General features: G+C 37.1%; 6 protein-coding genes, 2 non-coding genes and 1 pseudogene across 15 annotated transcripts; 4 read left to right on the top strand and 5 right to left on the bottom strand.

Moving 5' to 3' along the window:
- Positions 1-71: 71 nt before the first annotated feature.
- On the bottom strand, positions 72-4,060 carry LOC111465530. 3 transcript variants are annotated; one of them, XM_023109947.1, is made up of 12 exons: positions 3,804-4,060; positions 3,655-3,708; positions 3,518-3,569; positions 3,347-3,420; positions 3,116-3,246; positions 2,331-2,436; positions 2,021-2,178; positions 1,720-1,938; positions 1,265-1,639; positions 717-827; positions 517-585; positions 72-360 (listed from the first exon to the last, which is right to left on the bottom strand). In XM_023109947.1, the coding sequence occupies exons 1-12, from the start codon at positions 3,826-3,828 to the stop codon at positions 355-357; spliced, it is 1,380 nt and encodes a 459-aa protein (XP_022965715.1). In that variant the 5' UTR covers positions 3,829-4,060; the 3' UTR covers positions 72-354. The 3 variants fall into 3 exon arrangements, with proteins under 3 accessions (XP_022965715.1, XP_022965716.1, XP_022965717.1); XM_023109948.1 differs by having other exon boundaries at positions 2,042-2,178; XM_023109949.1 differs by lacking the exons at positions 3,655-3,708; positions 3,804-4,060 and having other exon boundaries at positions 3,116-3,238.
- A 312-nt stretch (positions 4,061-4,372) lies between these two features.
- LOC111465608 lies at positions 4,373-5,495 on the bottom strand (annotated as a pseudogene).
- A 577-nt stretch (positions 5,496-6,072) lies between these two features.
- LOC111465713 (60S ribosomal protein L28-2-like) lies at positions 6,073-7,971 on the top strand. Of its 3 annotated transcripts, none has more exons than XM_023110227.1 (5): positions 6,073-6,181; positions 6,305-6,452; positions 6,648-6,811; positions 7,678-7,745; positions 7,917-7,971. In XM_023110227.1, exons 2-5 carry the CDS (start codon positions 6,305-6,307, stop codon positions 7,954-7,956), a joined length of 420 nt encoding a protein of 139 aa, XP_022965995.1. In that variant the 5' UTR covers positions 6,073-6,181; the 3' UTR covers positions 7,957-7,971. The 3 variants fall into 3 exon arrangements, with proteins under 3 accessions (XP_022965995.1, XP_022965994.1, XP_022965993.1); XM_023110226.1 differs by having other exon boundaries at positions 7,678-7,781; positions 7,812-7,966; XM_023110225.1 differs by having other exon boundaries at positions 7,678-7,966.
- LOC111465805 lies at positions 7,006-7,098 on the top strand. The gene has a single exon (XR_002714297.1). It is a non-coding gene; the product is annotated as a small nucleolar RNA R24 (small nucleolar RNA).
- On the top strand, positions 7,392-7,487 carry LOC111465808. The gene has a single exon (XR_002714300.1). It is a non-coding gene; the product is annotated as a small nucleolar RNA R24 (small nucleolar RNA).
- Positions 7,972-8,180: 209 nt separating the features above from the next.
- LOC111465729 (60S ribosomal protein L31-like) lies at positions 8,181-9,445 on the bottom strand. Its single transcript, XM_023110248.1, has 3 exons — positions 9,322-9,445; positions 8,992-9,095; positions 8,181-8,567 (listed from the first exon to the last, which is right to left on the bottom strand). Exons 2-3 carry the CDS (start codon positions 9,072-9,074, stop codon positions 8,288-8,290), a joined length of 363 nt encoding a protein of 120 aa, XP_022966016.1. The 5' UTR covers positions 9,075-9,095; positions 9,322-9,445; the 3' UTR covers positions 8,181-8,287.
- Positions 9,446-10,862: 1,417 nt separating this feature from the next.
- On the bottom strand, positions 10,863-14,537 carry LOC111465528 (histone acetyltransferase type B catalytic subunit-like). The gene is made up of 10 exons (XM_023109944.1): positions 14,404-14,537; positions 14,222-14,263; positions 13,684-13,796; positions 13,496-13,564; positions 13,279-13,317; positions 13,114-13,190; positions 12,891-12,993; positions 12,294-12,375; positions 12,008-12,168; positions 10,863-11,888 (listed from the first exon to the last, which is right to left on the bottom strand). Exons 1-10 carry the CDS (start codon positions 14,480-14,482, stop codon positions 11,259-11,261), a joined length of 1,395 nt encoding a protein of 464 aa, XP_022965712.1. The 5' UTR covers positions 14,483-14,537; the 3' UTR covers positions 10,863-11,258.
- Positions 14,538-14,741: 204 nt separating this feature from the next.
- On the top strand, positions 14,742-17,010 carry LOC111465489 (uncharacterized tRNA/rRNA methyltransferase slr0955). Its single transcript, XM_023109890.1, has 2 exons — positions 14,742-14,967; positions 15,181-17,010. The coding sequence occupies exon 2, from the start codon at positions 15,202-15,204 to the stop codon at positions 16,915-16,917; it is 1,716 nt and encodes a 571-aa protein (XP_022965658.1). The 5' UTR covers positions 14,742-14,967; positions 15,181-15,201; the 3' UTR covers positions 16,918-17,010.
- Positions 17,011-17,577: 567 nt separating this feature from the next.
- LOC111465657 (vacuolar protein sorting-associated protein 32 homolog 2) lies at positions 17,578-21,262 on the bottom strand. 4 transcript variants are annotated; one of them, XM_023110147.1, is made up of 8 exons: positions 21,109-21,262; positions 20,811-20,916; positions 20,101-20,200; positions 18,969-19,054; positions 18,766-18,857; positions 18,270-18,384; positions 17,987-18,182; positions 17,578-17,787 (listed from the first exon to the last, which is right to left on the bottom strand). In XM_023110147.1, exons 2-7 carry the CDS (start codon positions 20,880-20,882, stop codon positions 17,991-17,993), a joined length of 657 nt encoding a protein of 218 aa, XP_022965915.1. In that variant the 5' UTR covers positions 20,883-20,916; positions 21,109-21,262; the 3' UTR covers positions 17,578-17,787; positions 17,987-17,990. The 4 variants fall into 4 exon arrangements, with proteins under 4 accessions (XP_022965915.1, XP_022965914.1, XP_022965916.1 ...); XM_023110146.1 differs by having other exon boundaries at positions 21,105-21,252; XM_023110148.1 differs by having other exon boundaries at positions 21,038-21,251.
- Between the last annotated feature and the right edge of the window lie 3,064 nt (positions 21,263-24,326).

Raw genomic sequence — 24,326 nt, 5'->3', positions numbered from 1 at the left:
TAAATGAATTAAATTATTACATGCCTTAAACATTAACATTGAATTATTAGGAACATGTGACACCTGAAACCTACGACATCGAACCACAGAGGTTTATATTACGATAATCATCTTGACATAAGGGGGCGGAGACATTGTCTTGATACCTCAATGAAGCTAAATAACATCAGAATATAAGGTTGATTTCAAATAAGAACAAAATTTATACAATGGGATGAAGAAAGACTAACATTAGTTAATATGCATGTGGTGAAGATAAAAAAAGAATGGGGGAAGAAAAACTGGGTTGCTGTTTATGGAAGTAAAAGCTTACATCCCTTGAAAACAATTGGAGCGGATCCATAACCCAACTGCTTATCTCTGCACGTCCATGAATAAAGCCATGTGTATCAGACTTGGTTAACAGAAGCAAGGCTCGTGCAAAATTATGACGCTATGTAAGCATAACTCCATCCTTGAACAAATGTTCATAGGACAGAAAAAAAAAAAAACAGATTTACAGAAGTTATCTCATACCTTCTTTTTCCTTTGTCTGGTAAGAAGAACAAGAGTTCCAAACCCAATCATTACTGCAATTTTGAAGGCCTAAATAAAGAGAATTTCGGAGCACAGAACATCAATAATTAGTCACTTTTAATTTTAAAATAAAAGGTCAAAACATGTATCCCCCTATTTGCATCAGCCATTAATCTCAGTTTAGATAGAATTGGAATTACATTGGCAAGTGGTCCTTCAGAAGGTTTTACATCGTCTGAACTCTCTGGTTTGATCATTTCTTGATGATCATGCTTCCCCCTATTTGCCCTCGTTTCTGAGGTCCTTCTACTCTGCAAATGCAAGTGTAGGCAAGGTGTCAAAAGCAAGATATAACAGTGTGGTCAAGAAATTTAAGAGTATGGCTGTGGTTCTATGGCAAGTTCCCGGTATTCAAGTTTGTCAAGAAGAATTTAAAATGATGAGTATGAGTTAATCACAAGATGGTCAAGAAATTTAAGGTGCTCGATTTTATGAATCGATTGCCAAGAAGCTCAAGGTGGTAACAGCCCAAGTCCACCACTAGCAGATATTGTTTGCTTTGGCCCGTTACGTCTCATGGTTTTAAAACGCATCTCCTAGGGAAAGGTTTCCACATCCTTATGGAATGCTTCGTTCCCCTCTCCAACCAACATGAGATCTCCCTCGAGTAGATGAATCTAACTTTTCTTCACCTATGCGCAGTTTTAAGAAACTAAATTGAGAACAAAGCTGTTTAAACCAGACTTGCCTCTTCCGTGGAAATCTTCATTTCCACTTTACGGCTAAATGTATAGCTAGTGCGACCTCCCACCGTATCTTCTAGCATCTGATTACCACCTGTTGTGACACACACCCGTCCTTTTTCATCTGGAAATATCCAACCACCAGACCTTTTGGAAGAAAACTGTTCATCTTTGACATGGTCTGGCTTCTCAGGCATTGACTTTTGATAAGATCCATCATTTTTTGCATCTATATCATCATGCTTCTTATTTATTTGATCCTTTTCCCTCAAATTTTCTCCTCCAACTTGATTCTTCTTCCCTTTCAACTTTAGCAATTGCCGAGCGTCCTCGGATAATTTAGTTCTTCTTAAGGTAGGTTTAATGCGTGGTGTTGTATCCTGATGTAAAAACCAACATGTAATTCAAACAATAGCATACTCAAGCAAACAGCCTATGAAAGGAATCACCCAGAATATACCTGAGTCAAGTTACTTTCAAAGGCACTTATTACATTTTTCACCATGCTGGGAGTTTTCCTATCTGTAGAACCGGTCTTCTTTTCATCTTTTGCTGGAGATCTGGATAACTCTGAGCCTTGAGAATGGAAAACTTTTTTTTCTGAACGAATGGTAGGTGAAGGTTGGTGGTTTACATGGGGAATTGCTGATGGGTTTTCCTCATTTCTGTCTGCATCATTCTAAAACAAATAAAAACACCCATCAAAATCTTAAAACAAGTTTTAGAACTTAGCAAGAAATTGCTCTACAGATTCATTAGACCTCAACTGAAAGTCGTTCAACCTGATCGAGCCGAGTGTCGTTTGTTTTTTCAGTAACCAGCTTCTCATCAGGGATATCTTCAGTTGATGCTGATGAAGATTGATGAGCCGCTTCTTTAGCACTTAGATCTCCAACTTGGAGAAGACATTTTTGGGAATCTTGAGAAGACGGAGCACTCAGAAAATCAAGAAAAAACCTTTCAAAAAACACCAATGTAAAGAAAACTTTACAACTAGAAAATCATACTACTTAATAACCATAAAGTATTCAGATTCTGGCCTTATTTGTTTTTGCCAGAGCAGGATCTGACCTGAGAGCTCGGGGTTGAGGTAAAAAGATGAAGCAAGGCTGCTTCCAGAGCTATTGAGATTTCTATCTTGACGCTCAACTTGTTTTCTTCTCATAGCGGTTTCTCTCTATGTGAAAAAGGTCGAGATGATATCAATAAACAACTAAAGTGATTCATGTTATCATGTCAAATGAAGCATGCAAGAGAGTGAAGCAAGCTCAGTGATTATAATAACACGACTCAAAGGGAAGCGTGAGATCTCACATCGATTTGAGAGGAGAACGAAACATTTTTTATAAGAGTGTGGAAATCTTTCCCTACCAAATGTGTTTTAGAAACCTTAAGGAGAAACCAGAAAGAAACATTCTTTATAAGAGTGTGGAAATCTTTCCCTAACAAACGCGTTTTAAAAACCCTAAGGAGAAACCCGAAAGAGAAAGTCCAAAAAGAACAATATACAGTGGTCTTGGACTATTACAAATGGTATCAAAGCCAGACACCAGTAGATGTGGCAGCGAAGAGATTAAGCTCCGAAAGGGGGTGGATATGAGGCGGTGTGCCAGTAAGAATATTGAGCTCCGAAGGGGGTGGATTGTGAGATTCTGCGTCGGTTGGGGGAGGAAAACGAAACATTTTTTTTTTTAAGATGTAGAAACCTTTCCTTAGCATACGCATTTTAAAACCTTGAGGGGAAGCCCGAATGGAAAACCTAAAAATGACCATATTTTCTAGCCGTGCAGTTTACAATTACAACTCAGTAAAGAAATTGACATTATTGAGGAGAAAATAAGGTTTGAAGCGAATACCATTGTTCGAATTCGACTGCGATCATCTTCACTAAGAGCAAACTGGAACTTCAAATGCACACGGCCTCCTCCTTCAAGAGGAAAAAGATCATCCCAGAAACCCTTCTCAACTATTGATTTCGCCTGAACACCTTCCCCCCCCACCCCCCAAAAAAAAACATTCCGATCACAATCAGCCTCATTTTGCTAAAACAACCTAATCAATTTCAACAGCAAATTCCTTGAACAAACCTGCACGTGATACCTCATTCCCTCCAGCATCCTGAATTATAAGAATCACATCATCTCGAAGCGTCGTCAATGGACTATATACACCAAAACACCATAATCCACAGTTAAAAACACAAAAACCAGAACAAGAAGAAGATGAACATCTTAAATTACAGAGGCATTGGTCATTACAATGAGAAATCTCCTTTCTCCGAAGTTTCATACTGTCTTTTCCCCATGGAAACTGCAGTGAAACGAAACCATTCCAGAATGAAAACAACGAAAACCAAAAATCAAACACACAGCAAACGAACAGCTGATTTGCGTACTCTTAATCAAAATTGGCAAAGGCAATAGCTCAGGTAGATCCATGAACTCCAGAACTGAAACAAAACAAAATCAACCATGAAGAAGAATAAGAATAGGATCGGTAAATCAGAAACTGATCGATTAAAGACAAGAAATGCGAAAGAGTTACCAGAAACTCGAATGGTTCCCGGCATGATTGAGGCAAATCAGAAACACGAAGGAGAGAAATGATTGAATTATGGTTATTTTACATGAAAACAGAAATTTGGAGTCGAGAAATTTTTAGGATGGAAAATGGTTGGCGATGAGCAAAGGAATCAGCGGAGTGTGGGGCAGCTCGAGCTCCGTAAGCAAATCGGTTCAGTAACAGCCCCAAATGCTATGGCGCCAAAATTATGGTTTTGTCTCGTTCTTCTTCATGGCTCCTCGCTTTCCCTCGCTGATTGAATTAATATATATATATATATATTGGTCATTTTATTGTGGGCCGTAAAGCCATATGAACCTGCCTTTCTTTATGGGCCGTTGGCCCATCCCAACTCGATTTACAAGCAAGCAAGAAAAAAAAAATTATCATTATATATTTATTAAAAAAAAAATAGCAAGAATTTTAATACAATTTATAGTCTAAAAATGTGTTTTCCCAATTAAAAAGACAAATATTAAAATTAAAATTTATACTTGTCCACCTTCAGCCTAAGCTCCTGAATATAAATCCATGATGATTCCTATCCAACACAGAGAATTCAAATGCAATTGTAATAGCTAAGCAGCCTATTGGCCTCTCTAAGGCCACTGAAATAAGCTCCATGTGTTGTGGAATAATGGCTTCTGTGAGTTGCTTCACCTGCAAACAGAATCTGAAGTAATGGAGCTTTTGGAGATTCCTCCGTTCTTGGTAATGGCTCTGCCATGGCGTCCAAATCTTCCCCGCTTGATCCCACTGCAATGTATGAGTATGAACCCTGAAACAGAGGATCGCTGCCCCATTGGCTCTTCAATACTTTACTGAATTTAACGCTCCCGTTTGAATTTGCTTCGCAGTCATTGCAATCTGATTCTGAATTCGGAATTTGGAAGTTACTGATGGTTGTTGAAACTCCATTGATGACTTCTTCGTCGTTGAGTTTTTCCAGGTGAAGAGCTTCTTCTCCGGCGAACCAGGACAATAATATTGACGAATTTTGGTAGATTGGTCGGAGGAAACTGGTTTTTCTTATCCACCATGGGATTTTTTTCCGTCGAAATTCCGAATCCGGCCGGTGGAAAACGAAATTCAGGCATGGAAATTTGTTGATACTCTTCAATTCTTCGCCGTCGTTGGTGGTCGGAGCTAGCTGGAGAAACAGCTTGTTAACGACACCAAATCCGAGCCGGGAAATCGCCTCTGTTTTGAACGACGGAACGGCGGATCAAACATACCGGATTCTTGTTGAGTTCCAGCCTTGAGGACTCCGAGTGAAACGGTGACGATGACGTGATCGGCCGACATGTCGGACCCATCGGAAAAATGGATTCTCACCGGCGTTGGAACATTCCGGGCGTCTGGTTCGGGATACCATTCGATTTTTGTGACATTTTTGCCCAATTGGAGTAAACCAGGGGGAAGAACAGAGGCGATTGATTGGATTACGGTCGAATAGCCTTTGGGGATGGTGATTTCATCGCCGGGGAACACTTGGTACTCCCTTTCTATTTTCTGGCCCATGAACTCCACCGTGTTGATTCTGCCGCCGATTCTTCCGCAAATCCTCCGTACCGGGCGCGGTGTAGAGCTTATTCGCCGCCGTGAGTCCCGCCATTCCGGCGCCAATAATCACAATTTTGGCCTTCCTCTCCACCATGTTCTTAAACTGCAATCGAGGAGAAAAAGAGATGTGGGTGAGAAAAATGAGTCACCGACTCCATAAGGATGGAAGGTATTTGTAATATTATTCTTATTTTTTTATTATTTAAAAAATAAAAGGTCAGTCTTCATTAACCCAATGATCTTTCTAGGGAAAGCACAAGTTTGGAGCTAAGCATATTAAATTAAGATTTTTCAACATTTTAATTTTAATTTTAATTTTAAACTAACCCATCAATTTGTTCGATATAAACTAAATTAAAATCTATGTAATTAATATATATGTGAGTAAAATAAAAAATACTGCTATCATAAAATTTAACCCTGGATTGAATTGATGACACGTCATTCCGTTCCAATTTACTGCATCATAATCGTAAGAAAAATCTTAAAAAAAAAAAAAAAACCAAAGCTGTCCTAATATATTTTTAAATATGCTTTTAGGTTTATTTGTTAGAATATCTGAGTAATAAGTCCAATGTTCCAATATTTTTACTCGTAGTTGTTAAACTAAAATAAAAGGTGTTAAAATTTCAATTTTGGGTTCATAAAATCTTAAAACATTTAATTTATAAATTTATATATTTTATTTTTACAGTTTTCGATTTAGGGTTTTAAAATTTTCACTATATAAAATCGGTTGGAGCTCTGGTAAGCGGCTGACTCAACCTGCGTAGCCTCTTCGACTTGTTGCAGCGCAGGTCCGCTTCTTCTTCCACCTTTCATATTTTTTTTCTTTCAATTTCATCATCTTCAATCTGTTTTCTCCCATTTTTGGATTACTGCATCCTTACTTTTGTTGCTGATTTCCGTTACTTTTGTAGATGGCGAACGTTCCGGGGCAGTTGGTGTGGGAAATCGTTAAGAAAAACAGCTCTTTCCTCGTTAAAGAGTTTGGCAGAGGCAATGCAGGTGTTCAATTCAGCAAAGAGCCTAACAACCTCTACAGCCTCAACTCCTACAAGCATTCCGGTAAGAAAAACATCTTTTACTTGTTAAGTATAATCGTTTTGAACTTGAGGAAAATATGAGGAATCGGCTGCCATTTTTTGTTCTGCACATTTCCTTCCGGAATGGTTATTGAATCTTGTTTTAGTTCTTAGAAAGTGTTGGGAGGATTTATCTTATTTTATTTGCGTTGTGGAATGTTTTTGGGGACTCTTTCAGGCTTAGCGAACCGTAAGACAGTGACCATTCAGGCAGGGGGCAAGGATTTGTCAATGTTGATAGCGACAACAAAGACGAAGAAGCAGAATAAACCCGCGAGTTTGCTCCACAAATCAATTACAAGGAAGGAATTTCCTCGCATGCTTAAGACTGTGACTAATCAGGTAAACTCTACACTTCATTTTTTTAATTGATGCCCACTCAGGTGTAATTCAATATTGGATGTTTGTTGATTCTGCCTGCATTTATCATTGGTCGTGCTTGGTTAATCAGGGAATTATTATGTTATTAAGAAGCTGCCAATAAAGATTTTCGGTTTTGTAGTTTTTTAGAGATCGTAATTGAACTGAATTGCATTGTTACAGTGACAGGAAGCTAACATGTTAGAAGGGTCACTTTTGTATCTGTATCTTCGATGAAATATATTTGTTATGCCTGTCTTCTGAGCACAATTTTCCTATCGTTTCAAAAGTCAAAAGTTTGAATCTCTCATTTTAGTTCGTTGAACTCACCAAGAACGTTTAAAACTGTTGGTGCGATGATAACCTGTTAACATCTAAGAAGGTCCCTTTTGTAGTGGCATCTTCAATGAAATTTATTTGCTTCATTCATCTTCTGTCATTTATTTGCCTAGATTAAAATCTTTTCTTCATGTAATTTTCCTCAACTTAGATTAAAATCATATATCATTCTGCCCCAGAAAGTTTAGTAAAAACTAGGGGGACGGGCTTAAACTTAACTGTTAATGCGATGATGAGCTGCTAACATCAATCTAAGAAGGTCCCTTTTGTAGTGGCATCTTCATTGAAATCTGTTTGTTACGCTTGGCTTCTGAGCATCAATGTAAATTTAGTAGATGATGTTGGTTGGGATCTTAATTCTAACTCTACCCGGGAAGAAGGCCTGTTCTTGGTTTACTTCTGATTGCATCAAATTAGAATTTTCTAAATCTGTTTTTTCTGGATAATAATGAACAACTAAACTTCTATGAAGAAAAGATGAAAGAAGTTGTTGAATGTATGGTATGCAGGTGGCTGACAATTACTACCGCCCAGACTTGAAGAACGCTGCCCTTGCAAAGCTAAGCGCAGTTCATAGGAGTCTTAAGGTTGCCAAGTCTGGTGTGAAGACGAGGAACAGGCAGGCCATTAAGACACGCGGTAGGAAGTGAATCAATGGCTTATAAGGGTTGTTTTCATTCTTCCACTATTACAACTTTTATTTACTTTAATTTTGAATTCTTATGTACCCTACTTGAAATCTATTTAGGATCTTTGACCATCCCATTTCTATTTTAGGTTATATTTGATTTATGTACTCTTACATCATCCGATGATACCCTATGGCTGACTACTCCATATCCATAATACTAAAATCTTAGAATGACTTTTCACATATCCATACTAAGCATTTAGTAGTGCTTTAAAAATAGTTGTTCTAATCCTGATGTTTTAATAACTAGAAGGCTTAGTGTAGTAGTAACCCAAAACATTTAAATTCAACTGTATAGGAACGGTAAGGTAAGTTAATAGGTATAGGAAAAAATCTCCAACAACTTCAATTAAATATGATCGTCTCCTTCCATTAAACAGATCAAAACTACAACCTGATCTCGTCTTGAAAACAAAAACAAAGACAATTCAATCATCTTCCTCAAGGACTTTAGTCCCGAGTCCCTTCAGTCCGTCAGCAGGGATTTCTGCAACGGTAACGAGGGAGTACAACTCTTCCTTGGCATCTTCATCATCATTCCTCTTGCGAGCAATGCGAACTCTGATTCTTCTAGGCACACTCCTGATTCCCCTGCTCCAGATATGCTTGTTCAGCTTAACATCCACTCTCACATCCTTAGTTCCCATAGCCTTCTCAGCAAACCTCCTGATCTCCTTGATGGCTTTGGGAGCCTTCTTCTTAAACGTGCTGTTCATTCACAAGCAGCAAGGGCTGATAAGTAACAAACAAATTAAATGGAAATTCATTTCAGTTCTCTAACATGAATAAACAATGATGGTATCAAAACAAATCCCAACCATGCTCTCTGTCTCTAAATATAGCAATGAGGCAGTCAGAGAAATGCACATCATGGGAACGAATTCAAGAAGAAACTAATAACATAATGGTTGTAACATATAAGTTCAAATTTCTAACTTCATACAAAAGAGCATTAACAATTCTGGGTTGGTGTTCTGGCTATGTATACACAAACATCCTTTACTCAGCCAGTACCTAAATCTCAAACCTCACATTGCGATCGATAGTCGGAAGTAAACACTGAACCTAATACCAATCCAATAAAATCTAGATGAATTATTAGAACTTAGAAGGGCAGCTAAAATGAACGTACCAGCCATGAAGGCGCTTGTGAAGGTTAATGGTGTACTCTCTGGTAACTACCTCCTCCTTTCTGCCTTTGGTCTTCTCCACCATTTTAAATCTCAACTAAAACACCTGTATACGATAAAATTGTAATCAGAACTCAACCATAGACAGAAAAAACTCAATAAAAGTCAAATGTGTATCTAACAGCGGGATTCGTAAGCATCGGAGATCTCAGCAAAACCAAAAAGGAAATGAAAAGGATAACTGTTGCCGATTTCAAACGTCCAAAGTTTAAGACATGCGGAAACAAAGTAGTAAGTAACTGAGGAGACATCTTCAAGGTTCAGAGTAAGACCTGGCGATCGGCGCGAAAAGTGGCCTCCAACGCAAGAGATTATCTTCGAGAGCACAAAAAAACCCTAATCTGAAATTTATATAGGGGTTTGGTCCATGGATTTTGTGAATAAGCCGTAACAAAATTTACCCACAATCGTTTAAGGTATTATTGGGCTACGCTTTCAAAACATGGGCTTTCTGGATCGATAAGATATAATTGGGCTGGGCTTTTAGAACACGGGCTTTCGTCTAGTTTCGGCATCAAAATGGCTCGCTAAGGTATAATTAGGCTCGGCTTTTAAAACATGGGCTTTCGTCCAGTTTGGGCCTCAATATGGATCGATAAGGTATAATTAGGCCGGGGTTTTTAAAACATGGGCTTTCGTCCAGTTTGGGCCTCAAACGGTTCGTTATGGTATAATTGGGCCGGGGTTTTTAAAACATGGGCTTTCGTCCAGTTTGGGCCTCAAACGGTTCGTTATGGTATAATTGGGCCGGGGTTTTTAAAACATGGGCTTTCGTCCAGTTTGGGCCTCAAACTGTTCGTTATGGTATAATTGGGCCGGGGTTTTTAAAACATGGGCTTTCGTCCAGTTTGGGCCTCAAACGGTTCGTTATGGTATAATTGGGCCGGGGTTTTTAAAACATGGGCTTTCGTCCAGTTTGGGCCTCAAACGGTTCGTTATGGTATAATTGGGCCGGGGTTTTTAAAACATGGGCTTTCGACTAGTTTGGGCCTCAATATGATTCGTAAGTTATAATTGGGCCGGGCTTTTTAAAACATGGGCTTTCAACTAGTTTCGGCCTCAATATGATTCAGTAAGTTATAATTGGGCCAGGCTTTTTAAACACATGGGCTTTCGTCCAGTTTGGGCCTTAAAACGGTTCGTTATGGTATAATTGGGCCAGGCTTTTTAAACATATGGCTTTCGTCCAGTTTGGGCCTTAAAACGGTTCGTTATGGTATAATTGGGCTGGGCCTTTATAAATGGGCTTTCGGCTAGTCTGGGCCTCAGAAAGGATCGATAAGGTTTAATTGGGCCGGGCTTTTCAAACATGGGCTTTCATTCTGTTTAGGGCTCAAAACGGATCGCTATACAATTGGGCTGGGCCTTTAAGACATGGGCTTTTGTCCAGTTTGGGCCTCGATATGGATTAATAAGGTTTTATTGGGCCGGGCCTTTTTAAACATGGGCTTTCGTCCAGTTTGGGCCTCAAACGGTTCGTTATGGTATAATTGGGCCGGGCTTGTTAAAAGCATGGGCTTTCGTTAGGTTTGGGCCTCTAAAGGATCGTTAAGGTATAATTGTGCTGGGCCTTTAAAACATGGGCTTTCGTCCAGTTTGAGCCTCAATATGGATCGGTTAGGTATAATTGGGCTTGGCTGTTTAAAACATGGGCTTTCGTTGAGTTTTGGCCTCACAATGTATCGATATGGTATAAGTGGGCTGGGCTTTCCAAAAATGGTCTTTTGTACAATTTGGGCCTCAAAATGGAACGACAAGGTATAATTGGGCATGCGTTTCAAAACATGGGCCAAGAAAATAAATGGCTAAATTCTAATAGTTCAATATGGAAATAACTTATATTCGAGATCATATCACAAGCCATTATCAAGCTAGCCAAAGTCGACATCATACAGCTGATTGGCCATAGTTGACACCATTTTTACGGCAAAATGTCTATCCATTTAGATCCTAGTACAGACTACTTTCCTCTGGCCCTTTCCTACAGTGACAAATACACTAATTCATATGGTACAAGGAATTGTGATACTTTAGTCAAGATTCAAGGTCGAAGAACTCAGAAAGTTACGGCAAACTTTCCTCGATTCTGGAAAAACCCTGGTAATCTGTTCATCCCAATTAATCGGGGACGAATAATAAACAATCTGCTGCTTCAGTGAACAGATTTTTGTTAAAAGAGAGCTCTAAAAAGGCGTGATATGTTCGGGAATTAAACTGCAGATACCTTTTGTGCAATCAGCTTGATTTCTTTCACTCTATCGTCTACTAGCTTTTTGAGTTGTTCTTCTTGATTAGCCCGGTATTCATCCGCCTCAATGCTAGTCGCATTGCTCGTTGATCTGAACATTACAAATGACATCTCTTGATCATAATCAGTAGGAACATCGATCACTTGTTTCCCTTCGGCGTCTGAGCTTTCACCAAGCAATTCATCTCGCATTCTACTTGAAACTGCAAGAATAAAATCTTCCATGTGCTTGTCGGGTTCGAGACCTAAAAAGACTAGTATCTCCCAACAGTGTAAGAACTGTTCCTTCGTAATTTTCAAACTTTTTCTAACATCTACAATAGCCGCAGTTGGGGGTAAAAGCGGAGGGAAGGAAACCTTCTTTGATAGCTTCCCAAGTTTAAATTGAGAAACGGCAGATTCTACAGCTTCTTGAATGGGGCCAAATCCCCGCAGACGTCTAACATCAATGCAAGTTCGCATCTGTAGTAGCTGACTTAATGGCTCTTCAATGGTAAAGTCATAAACATTTTCTGATATTGCAACATTGTTCAGCACCTCTAAAAGGAAAAACCCAAAGCCCTTGCGCTGGTAAGGAGGGAGAATAAGTATCTGAACAAATGCCAGACATCAGAGTAAATGGTAGCAGATAAAAATACTAAACCTGGCTCAGACACTGCAATTCACTAACTAGACTCGACCACAAGAAGCAGCAGATAAAAATACTAAACCTGGCTCAGACGCAAGCGAGAACTGTCAGGATAGTGGTAGAAGCGATAAAGGGCAGCAAATCCTAGCAATGTAGGATGTGTTTGCCCCATTTGACCATTGTTCTTCTGAATAAGGACATACAACTCCCATCTTGGATCAGAAACATCAATAGGGCTGCTACCTAATTATATTAAAAACAAAAAAAAAAAGTGACATTTTAGGTTCTATACTTGATCAGTCTCTGGAACATTAAAAGAAATTTCCAATGATAAAATTAAATGAGACATCGAATAAGACAATAAATACCATCAATAAGAAGAAGAGCAAGAGGAACCAAGCGACTATAGAGGTTTCTTCCAGCCATATTGTCCATAGCCAATCGAAAGACCTGGATCAGAAGGTAATCAGACAAACCAAGTCAATAAACTTTGAATTACATTACCTGACAAAACTGCAGAAGTTTATTTTCATTTCCTTGACCAACTTAATCAATAAACTAGCTACAAGTGGGGAAATCACGGTAGAGATGCAATAAATTCCTCTTAAGAACCATGTTCCAAAGCCTGGATGATAAAAACTACTATCTTACATGGTAATGGGGAGAAAGAACACTAGATTACAGCATTCTAGGACGGGCTTTAGGATTCCCTACACCGAAGTATTATAAAACCAACAGTAAGGATGAACAGGATAGGACACTGGTTGTTGCTACAACAATATAAGATGACATAACAGCACAAGAACGTTGGGAGTGTTTTTTATCTCAAAACCAGATCAAGATTAACATACTGTCAAAGAGCTAGATAGAAAAAAGCCTAGTAAAAAGGCATCTTCCATGATAACATCCAAAAAAACAAGTTTTCACTATAACAGAGTAACATAGAACTCGAACAAGGAAAGAACCTCCAAATCAGAATTAGCTGCTTGTAAATGAAAGTTAGAAATGAAAAATTGCCCGTTGGAGGAATCTTTAGGATACAGTACTTCTCCATCTGCAACCAGGGATCTGCAATTTTTATTTAAAATGGGAACAATACATCATCTGATAAGATATGAGAACACAGTTAAGGTTTATAAACAAAACAGAAGAATCTATGATAAAGATGTAACAGACATTGATAATTACCCAATAAAATTGACATCCTTCGAAAAAGTTTGAAGGAATTCATCTTTGTTGTCCACAAGAGTCTCGGCAAATATATTCTGTTAAAAAAGCAAGTCTAACTATCAAAATAATCTCTATGTAATAAGAAATTACTGGATTGTGAATTCTGTACTTCAAAATATTCACCTGAAGTGCAGATTTCAGATCTGTAACACCCTTACCGCCCTATAACAAGCAACAAAAATATTTACTGCCAAATGTCCAAAAACAGAACAGGAAAAATTAATGCATTCAAGGGGGAAAACAAAAGGAATAAAAGAACGAAAAGCAAAAAGAGAGAGAGAGAGAGAGAGATAAAAGTTCTGATATCAAAAAATAGTCAAGCAAACATTTAAGCACTTACATCAGACGTACTCTCAAAAACAATATCCGCGTAGGCCTGAAATGAGACAATGCTGAACCATACGGTAATCTGCAAAAAGCATGGTACCTAAGAATATAGACAGCACCAACCTCGATCCATTTTGGATAAATATATCATTCCACAGATACAAGCCAAAAACTTTACTCTAAACAGATCCAAGCGTTTACCTCCAAGCCTTGGTAACCATAAATCTTTCCCTCTTCGTCCTCAAAGAAGTTGTTCAAGTCAACTGGGTCAATACAAAGACAATCTGTACTTCCCACTTCCTCTTTGGTACAAACTGCAACAACACACAAACATAAAAATGATGAATAAAATGCTCAAACTAATTGTTTGCTCGCAACTCCAACCACCAGATTTCCAACCAACCCAACCCATAACACAGCAAAAGACTACGCAATAGGCAACGCTACTAATTTATAGTGAGAAGGGCCCGTAACTATGGAAATGCACAAAATTCGTCGCAAACCAGAGAGTGCAGTAATAATTTTCAATTTAGAGATGTCCTATTAAAAAACACAATTAAAAAATGAGCCTTGTACACGTCGTCTGAAAGAGCAATTCAACTGAACCACGTGGACTCAAAAACATACAAGGAGTTAAAAAGTATCAACGAAAATGAAAAACCTATCCCAAGCGAAGCACAGGCAGATTCAAACAAAATCGCTTTGAAATCGAACAGTTAAGAAGGCGAAATAGCCATACCAAGGTAGATTTTGATGCAATCTTTTGCTGCAACACCAGTATCTGCGCGACACCGAGAGATACAAAGAGAAAACGGAACATGTTCCAGTGAGCTATCAAGGGAGGGAGAAGCTGTAAATTAACGAAATGAGGAAGCGAAATTGAACTGAAGGAGTGTGAGAAAAAATGAGGAGAGAAATTACCGATGGCGGAGAAGACGACGCGACGCTTTTTCTTAGTTTTGGGGCATGGATCAGCAGAGGCTTGTTGCTTCTGTCCCATCTCTGATTAGGGTTTACTGAGCGGGAAAAGTGAAGTCGAGGCGCGGGAATTTCATCCAGACAAATCGAACGGAGTGAGCTATATATATATATATAGTGGACAGCCTGAGATGTCTTCGTAGCGTGCATTTCACGTGCTGTCGAATGCCGGGGCTATACGCCAATTTGGGCCGGCCCATCGGGTTCACATGTATCATCCTGGGTCATTTCGAAAACTTTTCTTTTCTTATTTAATTTCTTTTTTATTTTTTCTTCAAGAAAAAAAAAAACTTATCCCGCGATTGTGAAATCAAATAAAAATTGTCAAAGGACAGAGGAAAACCCTAACTGCTCTGCTCGCCGTTTCTTTTTCTTCTTCCCGCCGTCGCCGTCTCCTCATCCGTTTAACCAGTGCCGCCGTCCCGCCGTCATCTTTCTCCTGTTCTTGCCACCGCAGCCTTCTTCCTCCAAGGGGTTTTGCTCTGGTTTTCTACTCTGTTGTTGCAGGTATTCCCCCAATCTTCGTCTGTCGTTCTTCTCACTTGAGAACACAAATTAGACCTTTTGTTGCAGGTTTTTTGTTTAAAGAACAGCGGAATAGCAACAAATTTGTGTTTGTCTGTTCTGATTCGGACATGATCAGTCATATCTCTTTTCTTTCCTAAGTCGACTATGCTCTATAATTGTGTTCATTCAATGCTGCTGCTATTTCTTTAACAGAGGCAGGCATTTCCTCATGCCATGAGAGTTTCTTCAGGAGCCAGATGCTACAAATCATTTCACTCCTCAAATTTCCACCGGACGTGTCCAAAACTTCCAATAAACTCTAGTTGGGTTAGTTGTACAGTTTCTTCATCTGGGTCATGTCAGAGCTTTCATGTTAATTTCTCTCTGGCCAACCTTATGAACCTTTCAATGCGTAGTCACCATTGCTCTCCAGAAATTAGGAAATTTGTAAGCCCCAAATTGAGCTCACCTGCTTTGACCGCTGAATCTTCTCTGAAATCTCGAACGTATTCGAGCTCCCATTCAATTAAAGACGAAGGAGTGAAATCTAGGAATAAGCTTCCTTGGTTAGCAGCAACAAACAGTTTTGAGAAGGCAAAATGGTTGGATAAATCAACAACAAAGAAGAGAGGGGATCGATCGTCATGGAAGGAATCAAATTCTGGGTCAGAAAAGATGAGGTCTTCATGGGACTATTCAAAGAAGACATTTGGGAAAAGGGGTAATAGGCCATCTGGGGATGAACCAGAAAAGAGATATGGCAAAGCACCTGTTGGAAGCGCTTACCGTTCTTCTTGGGAGGTCTCTGCAGAGAAGTTTGGTACACAAGGCATGGAGTATGCCGATGAAAGAAGAGAAAGTAGGAGGGGAAGAGTTGATAATGAGGAGCAGCGAAACCGTGATGTCGAAGTAGAAGATGAAGAAACTGAGGCCATTGCTGATCCGAGATGGGATAAGATCAAAAGTAAATTCGAGAGACATGAGTTTCAGAGATGGAATAAACAGGAAAGCTGGAGTAGAAAAACATGGAAGGAAGCTTCTGAATCCACTCTGCCTAAAATGGTTGGTGAAGGTGTTTATGGGGTCGGACCAGTGTTGGCGGCTTTGTCAGCTGGAAGAAGAGAGTTCTATGCATTGTATATGCAAGAAGGACTCGACTTGAACAACAATAACAAGAAGAAGAAGGACAAGAAAGGGTTTGAGAAAGTTCTTAGGTTGGCTGAAAGGAATGCGTTAACCGTAAAGGAAATATCGAAGCATGATTTGAATATGCTTTCGGATAACCGTCCACATCAAGGTCTCGTGCTAGACGCCTCTCCCTTGGAAATGGTAAAAATAATGGAGTTGGATCCTGTCTCACTTGAAGAAGACAAAGGCTCGCTTTGGTTAGCGTTGGACGAAGTTACAGACCCTCAAAACTTGGGGGCGATAATAAGATCGGCTTATTTCTTTGGTGCGTCAGGGGTTGTGTTATGTGCAAAGAATTCAGCTCCATTAAGTGGTGTTGTTAGTAAAGCTAGTGCTGGTTCGCTTGAGTTGATGGAGCTTAGGTATTGTAAGAACATGATGCAATTCTTAACATCCTCGGCTGAGAACGGTTGGCGAGTCCTTGGAGCTTCGGTTTCTTCGAAATCCATTGATTTGGAAGAGGTACCACCGGGGGCACCAACAATCCTAGTGTTGGGCAGTGAAGGCACTGGTTTGAGGCCCTTGGTGGAGAGATCTTGTTCACAGCTTGTTAAAATACCTGGGAATATTCCAGTTGATGTAGCAATTGATAGAGATAATGACATAGAAACAACACAACCAACAAAGGAGAGCTCGGTTGACGAGTTTCGATCCTTTATGGCTGTGGAGAGCTTAAACGTCGGCGTTGCAGCAGGCGTGCTTGTTCACCACCTAATTGGAAGCAGTTACAAGAAGGAATCGTATGAAACCTCCTCCATTTAACACCTTCATTATAGAGTAGATCCATTCATTTTTAGATCCCTGTTGCAGTCAAATGATGTGGGTTTCATGATTTCTTATAATTGGTGTGTGACATGACAAGGCTACCCCCATGTTTCAAAGTTGGCGAAGCCACGTGAGTTGGTGTACGGAAGGTTTTTCAAATGAAGCTTCTATTATCTGACCTCGCAGTTGAAATATGTCTTAATTAGTAGAACCATAATTTTTATGCATGAAAAAATATTATGTAAACATATTTACTAAATTTATAAAGAAAATATTAATAGACTAAATTGTTTCTAATGCGTTACCAATAAACTAATTTTAATCGTTATTGAAAGTGGACTAAATGAGAATATTTGAAAACATGCGAACTAGAGATTACTTGGGCCGAACTTTGGGCCAAGCTCAATGTGAGCCCAGCGTACAAGCGAAATAGAATTTGGGCTGGGCCGCGCAGATCCAATCAGTAATATATTTGACCGTCCGAATGCCTAGTCAGTATATATGGGCTTGCCCAGTTTCAGCACTCAAGTAAATTCCAAGGACGCCAGTGTGGGGAAGGTTGATAACTAAGGCAACTAAACTCATCACTACCTTCAGTCAAAACTTAAATATAGTAAACAAACATGGCATTTTTATTATAAGTCAAAGAAATTATAATTACTCAAATATTACCTACATTTCCCAATAATTTAAAATTGAAGATTCGTATAAAATTTTTAGATGATTTTAAGATGAAGATCCCAGTAACTTTGCACCTTTATATATACATTGTCTTGCCGCAGGGAAGGGTAATTTGTGTAAAATTTCAATCAAACGCTTAGAAGGTTCGGATGCAATCTGCCAGAAGATGATACTCATATGAACCACCTGCATATGTCCAATTAAAATTCAGTTTTCTGCTCAAACAATGGATAAAAGGTAATTTTTTAAGATAAAACAACGTTCAACTACAAATTTAGTTCATCGAGTTTATTAAGTACTGCAAAAGACAAGATAACAATAAATAATCAAAACATTTACTGTTAATCGGAGCTCTTCAGCTTATAGATTGGGCTACGGAACAAACCTGGTTAGAGGGCCATCTCAGCTTGCAGAGCTGCGAGCTCGTCTTCTTCAGCAGTTCTCTTCTGTGGAACAGGGCGAGCAGGAACTCGGCCTGACAGGACTGAGACAGGTCCAGCAGGAGCCGTTGAGGCTGGCTGGAGAAGTTGTTCTTCCAACTCAGCACTTTCAAGCTCCTCGAGTTCTGCCTCCAATTCATCCTGATTACACCACCATTGTTAATAGATGAATTATGAGACATAAGCAAATACCGGGAAAGGCCAAGAAACAAGCCAAAGATTAAGTACCTCATCGAAATCAGCTGCAGCACCAATTGGAGTTGACAGCGCTTCCTGTATCTGTTTCATATTCTCAGTCTGCTCATTGATCTCATCCATCGTCTTGTCCACATCATCAATGTTTCTGGAGAAGAAAGTTTTTTAAGAATAAGTACGGTTCCAAATTTCACAACCTCGGTTAAAGAAACAAAACATGAAACAAACTTTCACAAATTATTTCATTTTTCAGTGGCCATTGCAAGTAATGCTTAATGGTAATAGCTAACTTTCTCAAGATTGGTTAGCATAACATCAATAACTCGATGAACGAAGTGCATAAATAATAGTAATGTTAATAGTTGTGTTAAAAGATCAATTATAAACACAAAAAGAATGTTGGTTAAAATTTTTATAGAAACCTTGGAACTATATATCTAAGATGACTATAACCCAGCAAGAAGAAAATCCTAAAGATTATAACCCACAAAGGCAGAAAGAGAGCAAAGCAAATAAATATTTGGCATACGTTGCTTTCTGCATGGCCTTCATTGCAGATGCTCCTGTTCTCAAAGCGTCGACAGTCTCCGTTGTAGCTTTTGCGCCTTCTAACATAATCATCTGCAACAGTAAAAAAATTGTTCATAAAGTAAAAGGTTTAGTTCAATGCAGTTAACTGAAAGTAGAAGAAATAAATGTCTCATCAATCAGTAAATAACAACTCCAGCTCACCTGATCATGGATACGCAATTGGAAATTTCCAAGTTGCTCTACTTGCTGTTCATAAAGCCTTTTCCTCTTCAAACACTGTATGGCCGCTGCAACCAAATTCTAATGACTATGAATCGAATCTTTCAATTTAATATTATTAATTTGTTCTTTCAGATCTATCTAATTGATTAATCTAATTAAGTTGTCAGGAAGGAAACCTATATAACAAAAATAGATCATTTCCAAAACAACAATTCTTGGAAAGGACAAATGTTTAAATTATAAACAGAACTATTTCATATTCTAGACATTTAATCCTAATATTTGATATTCATATCCAATACGCAAAACGATCCAAATGGGTTGGCAGATAAGAACACGAGGTAAATTAGAGATAGAAGGATAGGGAACAGCAAAAATAACAATGATTTTAAAAAAAATAAATAAATCAACAAGAAGAATGTAAAGGAACAAACTGTAGACCCCAAAAAGGCAGACAGAATAGAGAGAATAAACTCCAAAATGCAGCTCAGACTAAAGTAGACATGAAATATAAAATTAAAACCCATTTGAAAGTGATATCCAAAACATAAAGCTAAGAACAAGGAAAATCACAAAAATCCAAAAATGAAAGAAAGCTCAAACGAAGATTTGAAATAAACAAAGCTACAAATGTTTGGCCATCATAAACTACAACAAAAAATATTGGGATACATTGCAACCATCAGCCATAAAGACTGGCAACAAAACACAAGAAAAATCATCCTCCACAAAATGCACGAGGCTACTTCATCAATTGAGTATGTAGAGTAGAATAATTCATCAAGCACGAGATTTTCCTAATAAGGAAATGAACAAAAAATGTAGATAGGAGGATTCAGTAATAAATTCTGCGGATTATCACATTGCAATATACAGACATAAGCACAACTTGCATTTCCAGGGCATATTGAAAGTTGCAAAACTTTTAAGCATGAGATCACATTAAACAAGAATGGCAGTACCATCAAATTAACACTCCAGAGTGGAGAAACCGGGTGTTAATTAAATCTTATTCACACTTAACATGTGAACAAATACTCAAAAAAGGAATAAAAATTAATACCAAGAAGCATTTGACCATTAGAAGAGATCACCCAATTACATAACATACCTCGTTTATTCTTCACTCTTGTGAATTCTTTGGCTTTTTCAACCTCTGCAGCAGCCTTCTTAATAAGAACGTTCTCTTTCTTCTCCAGCATTTCAAGTGTCTAAATAGATAATCCCAGACGATGAAAAGGAAGCAATTAAATCAAACAACGCCGGACAATAAATTGCACAAAAATATCGGTATCAATTATGAAAAGCTTAGTCGGACTACAAAAATCTACGCAACCAATATTTTAGACGCAATTCCAAATATCCGCATGGAATAAAAACACAGCATTGTTGTACACAAGCTTCCTTTCTTACATAAGCGACATTTCACCTAGAGAACGGCAGTTACCAGTGGCAAGACAAATGTAAAATTACGAGTTAACAAATCCAAATAAGACGATAATTTCAACTGGAAACCAATAACTACGACATTATAAACACTAATACTCGGTCAAGGAGAACCAATTATTACGACGCCATAAACACTAGTACTCCATCAAGGAGAGTTAATACGACGTCATAAACACAAATACTCCGTCAAGTAGGACCAATTACTACGTCGTCATAGACACTAATATTTGGATGAGGCAAGGAAAGAAGAATGATCGAGAAGTCAAGCATCCATCAAGATCGATGAAATAGGTTCAGAACAAGTGAGAAAAAGAAAAGATCATTTCCATACAAAGAATATCAAAAACAATAAAACATCGAAGTAAAACATACCTCGTTCAACTTGTCTAACGTAGCCAAAGCATTGGCTTCTTGTTTAGGTTTACCAAAAAGCCTGTTTAACATTGTTTAAGCTAAGAAAAAAGAATCGCCCCTCGATCTGCAACAACAAAATCACAGACAAAATGAATTCCTCAAGAAGAGAAATCGCCATGCCGATCAACTTCGACACGATTTTTAAAAATAAAAAAAATAAAAAAAATAAAAAAATCAATGCCAACCAGAAAGAAATCGAGAAACCAGCAAGAGATTGAAACGGAAAGATGATAATCAGAGACAAATTTATACCAACGAGAATGAAATGAAAGAATTTGTGAAGAAATTTGAAGTAGAAAGGGTTTCTTCCAAGGCGCTCCAGAAAAGGAAGGACGAAGATTTGGAGTTCCCTCTCTTCCCGTCGCTGTTTGTCCACCACACGCGGCAATCTATTTAATTGGTTCCCGTATATCAAAACGACCAATTATTCACTCCGCCAATTCATTTTAAACAGGATTTATGGGCCGGGCCCAATCAGTAACTAAAATGGACTCGGCCCATTATCTTACTTGGGCTTCAGAACATTATATGGGCCAACCAGGTCAGTTACCGACAAGCCCAGTGATACGTACAAAATAATAAAAAATTATTCATATGATACGCAAACAAATTAAACTGTCCAATATACCCTACCATGATCCAAACCTATTGCAAATGATACCGCAGACGATATACACTAGCAATGGACTTGAGCGGTTACAAATAATATCACGGGCAGATTTCGAACGATGTGCCAGCGAGTATGCTGATCTCAAAGGTGGTAGATTATGAAATCCGACGTTAATTTTAGAGAATAACGAACGTTTATTATAAGAGAATTAGAAACTTCTCTCTCCGACACATTTCTTTAAATTTTGAAAAATCCTAAAATAATAATATTTAATCATTATATTTGTATGGATTTATAAATTTAGAAAAAAACAAAACAAAAACTATGACGATATCCTATACAGCTTGTCAAGATGTCACTTCAACTTTTGCACAGTCCACAAGAGTATCATATATTATTATTTAATTGAATATAAATTTATTTATATAATGTTTTTTTTGTGTGTGTTAGGTATGAAATCCCGAAATAATCGCCATTTTTTTATGTAGACGAAAATAGACAACTGCTAAGATTACCTCGGGTGACCGTAACTCGATGACTGTCGACAATTTGCACTACACAAACTTACCTACTTCCTTTGTCCTTCTTCTTTCCTCTTATTTTATTCTATTTTTCTTTTGACTCTCATTTGAAATAAAAAAAAATAATAATAAAAAAAGTGCATTTTCCATTACTTTGTATCAATTTAGCTAATTTTGCCTACATAATTCTCGTTTACTTAATAATAAAATAAATAATAATTTATAATTTATAAATACTTATATATCTTTGTTCAAATTTAAATATATCATTTAATTTATAATAAAGTTTAACCTATAAAATTTATATGAATAATTATGTATATTTAAAAAAGAAAATATGTGAAAGCGACTGAAGTGTGATTTATTGAACGGATGATGGCCACAAATTTTTCTATATTATAATCATTATGATTTGCTTAGACATGATTTTGAATAATAAATAAGCCTTCCTTAGCTTTACTTATATGGAAAAGACATTTCTCTCCATTTAAATTTAATATAATTCTAAATTTACAATTTTTTTATTTTTTTATTATTATTATTTTTTGAAGGAATAAAATGAAGTAAAGCCGTGTGGTTTCTAGTCTCCATGATGCTTCCTACCGGCTTTATCAGAAAGCTTTGGAAATTTTGAACCGCACAAATCCCAATGCCCATATGTCCAACCATTAACAAACACTTTCAATTTCACTCACCTTTTTCAACGCTAATTTCAATTCAAAACACCTAATTATTTTATTTTTTATTTTTAATTTGATTTTGTCTTCTTTCAGTGTTTTATACAAATATTTTCATTCATTCTCCTAAACTATCTCATATTTTTAATGTTCATTCTATCTATTGATTATTTGATTTTTTGTTCTTAATTTTTTTTAATTAAGGTTATAAATGTTGCGAGTCAGGTTAGCTTCTTATGTTTAGTGCCACTCTAGCAAACTCGAGTCAAGATAGACGTTCGAGTTCACCGACTCTATTAAATACACAGTGAGAGCAATTCCCTAAAAAAGAGAAAAAGAAAAAGAAAAAGTTTCAAACATGGTATAGAAAAAATAAATGACCTAAAAAGTCATGGGGTTGCTATCAAAAACTTAGTTGAATTATTTTACATAATGATAATTGAAAGGCCCACCAAGAAAATGGGACTACAAGATATGAGGCAAGATTTTGTAATCAACACCCTTTCCCCCATATCAATAAAGAAAACCCCAGACTTACTCTATAAAAAACATATAAAATAAAATAATATTGAGCTAAATTAAACCTTTTATTTACTGATTTTAATTTTGTATCTGTCGGATTTAAAATTTATAAAAAATAATTAACACGAAACAAATTAAATATTAAATAAGATATAAAAATAAATAAAACAAATTGAACAAGATTTTAATGCAACCGTCCCAAGCTCCCTTCTCCCCACCTTCCAATTATTTACTTTTTGTCAGCTCAAATCAAGACAATTCCAATTGGGGTTTGACCATTCACCACATCCATTCAAACCTTATCCTCAATATTTTTTTGAACCAAATTTTCAATATCTCAATAATATTTTTATTATTAAAAAAAATTGTATTGGTTAGACGAACACACGACCCTCCACTTACTCGCATGTTTACAATAAAAAAAATTTATAAAATATTTTTTGATCCTATTACCTATTGAATGTAGTAACAATTTGTTAATGAAACCTTCCTTTATTCAATATCATTTTTTTATTTTTTTTTTTGAAATTGAACATTAAATGTCTACAAATAATCTCGAATGGACAAGACAATTTAGTCAATACCAATATCTAGGATGAGAGTCGATATTCCTAGGTTTAGGCAATAATAAAGAATGTGTTCCAAAATTATTGTTATTTTTATAAGTTAGAAAAAAATATATATTTGAAATTAAAATTTGAAGCAATATAGGGACAACAAATCCTTTGCCAAGAATCTTTAGGATTCGAGCCTTATTAATATAAGTCAATATTCATTCACGTGACATGAACAATTTCATTTTCACAGGATATATTATTTTGTCACTTAGTAACAATTTCAATAAAACAATAATAAAAAATATTACTGAATTGTGAAATATGTGCAATGCCTCATTAAGAAAATATATTATATTTAAAATTTTAAATTATAAAGGTTATTAAAATGTGACCAAATAAAAACAAAATGAAAATGGCCAATAGAGTAAACATTTGTGCATACACAGATATACTATAAATATATATTATGTTCACTTTTTTCTGAACACAATCATAGGGTTTACAATCCCACAAAATACAGTAAACGATTGCAGCATGCGGACGCTAAAAAAAAAAAAAAAAAAAAAAAAAAAAAAAAAAAAAAAAAA

Source organism: Cucurbita maxima, unplaced genomic scaffold (genome assembly GCF_002738345.1).
Source record: "Cucurbita maxima cultivar Rimu unplaced genomic scaffold, Cmax_1.0 Cma_Scf00029, whole genome shotgun sequence".
Taxonomy (NCBI): Eukaryota; Viridiplantae; Streptophyta; class Magnoliopsida; order Cucurbitales; family Cucurbitaceae; genus Cucurbita; species Cucurbita maxima.
This window is presented reverse-complemented; position numbering and strand designations above follow the sequence as displayed.

Excerpts from the sequence above, each read along its gene's own strand:
- LOC111465530 (XM_023109947.1), bottom strand. The coding sequence starts at position 3,828 with ATGCCGGGAACCATTCGAGTTTCTG. Across the intron at positions 3,709-3,803 it reads GGGAACCATTCGAGTTTCTG|TTCTGGAGTTCATGGATCTA; the intron begins GTAACTCTTTCG and ends GTTTTGTTTCAG. Across the intron at positions 828-1,264 it reads TGAAGATTTCCACGGAAGAG|AGTAGAAGGACCTCAGAAAC; the intron begins GCAAGTCTGGTT and ends TTGCATTTGCAG.
- LOC111465713 (XM_023110225.1), top strand. The coding sequence starts at position 6,305 with ATGGCGAACGTTCCGGGGCAGTTGGTGTGGGAAATCGTTAAGAAAAAC. Across the intron at positions 6,453-6,647 it reads CAACTCCTACAAGCATTCCG|GCTTAGCGAACCGTAAGACA; the intron begins GTAAGAAAAACA and ends GGACTCTTTCAG. Across the intron at positions 6,812-7,677 it reads TTAAGACTGTGACTAATCAG|GTGGCTGACAATTACTACCG; the intron begins GTAAACTCTACA and ends TATGGTATGCAG.
- LOC111465729 (XM_023110248.1), bottom strand. The coding sequence starts at position 9,074 with ATGGTGGAGAAGACCAAAGGCAGAAAGGAGGAGGTAGTTACCAGAGAG. Across the intron at positions 8,568-8,991 it reads CACAAGCGCCTTCATGGCTG|CACGTTTAAGAAGAAGGCTC; the intron begins GTACGTTCATTT and ends GTGAATGAACAG.
- LOC111465528 (XM_023109944.1), bottom strand. The coding sequence starts at position 14,482 with ATGGGACAGAAGCAACAAGCCTCTGCTGATCCATGCCCCAAAACTAAG. Across the intron at positions 13,797-14,221 it reads TTGCATCAAAATCTACCTTG|TTTGTACCAAAGAGGAAGTG; the intron begins GTATGGCTATTT and ends GTGTTGTTGCAG. Across the intron at positions 11,889-12,007 it reads CTCGCTTGCGTCTGAGCCAG|ATACTTATTCTCCCTCCTTA; the intron begins GTTTAGTATTTT and ends GCATTTGTTCAG.
- LOC111465489 (XM_023109890.1), top strand. The coding sequence starts at position 15,202 with ATGAGAGTTTCTTCAGGAGCCAGATGCTACAAATCATTTCACTCCTCA.
- LOC111465657 (XM_023110147.1), bottom strand. The coding sequence starts at position 20,882 with ATGTTAAACAGGCTTTTTGGTAAACCTAAACAAGAAGCCAATGCTTTG. Across the intron at positions 20,201-20,810 it reads CGTTAGACAAGTTGAACGAG|ACACTTGAAATGCTGGAGAA; the intron begins GTATGTTTTACT and ends TTATCTATTTAG. Across the intron at positions 18,858-18,968 it reads AATTGCGTATCCATGATCAG|ATGATTATGTTAGAAGGCGC; the intron begins GTGAGCTGGAGT and ends TTACTGTTGCAG.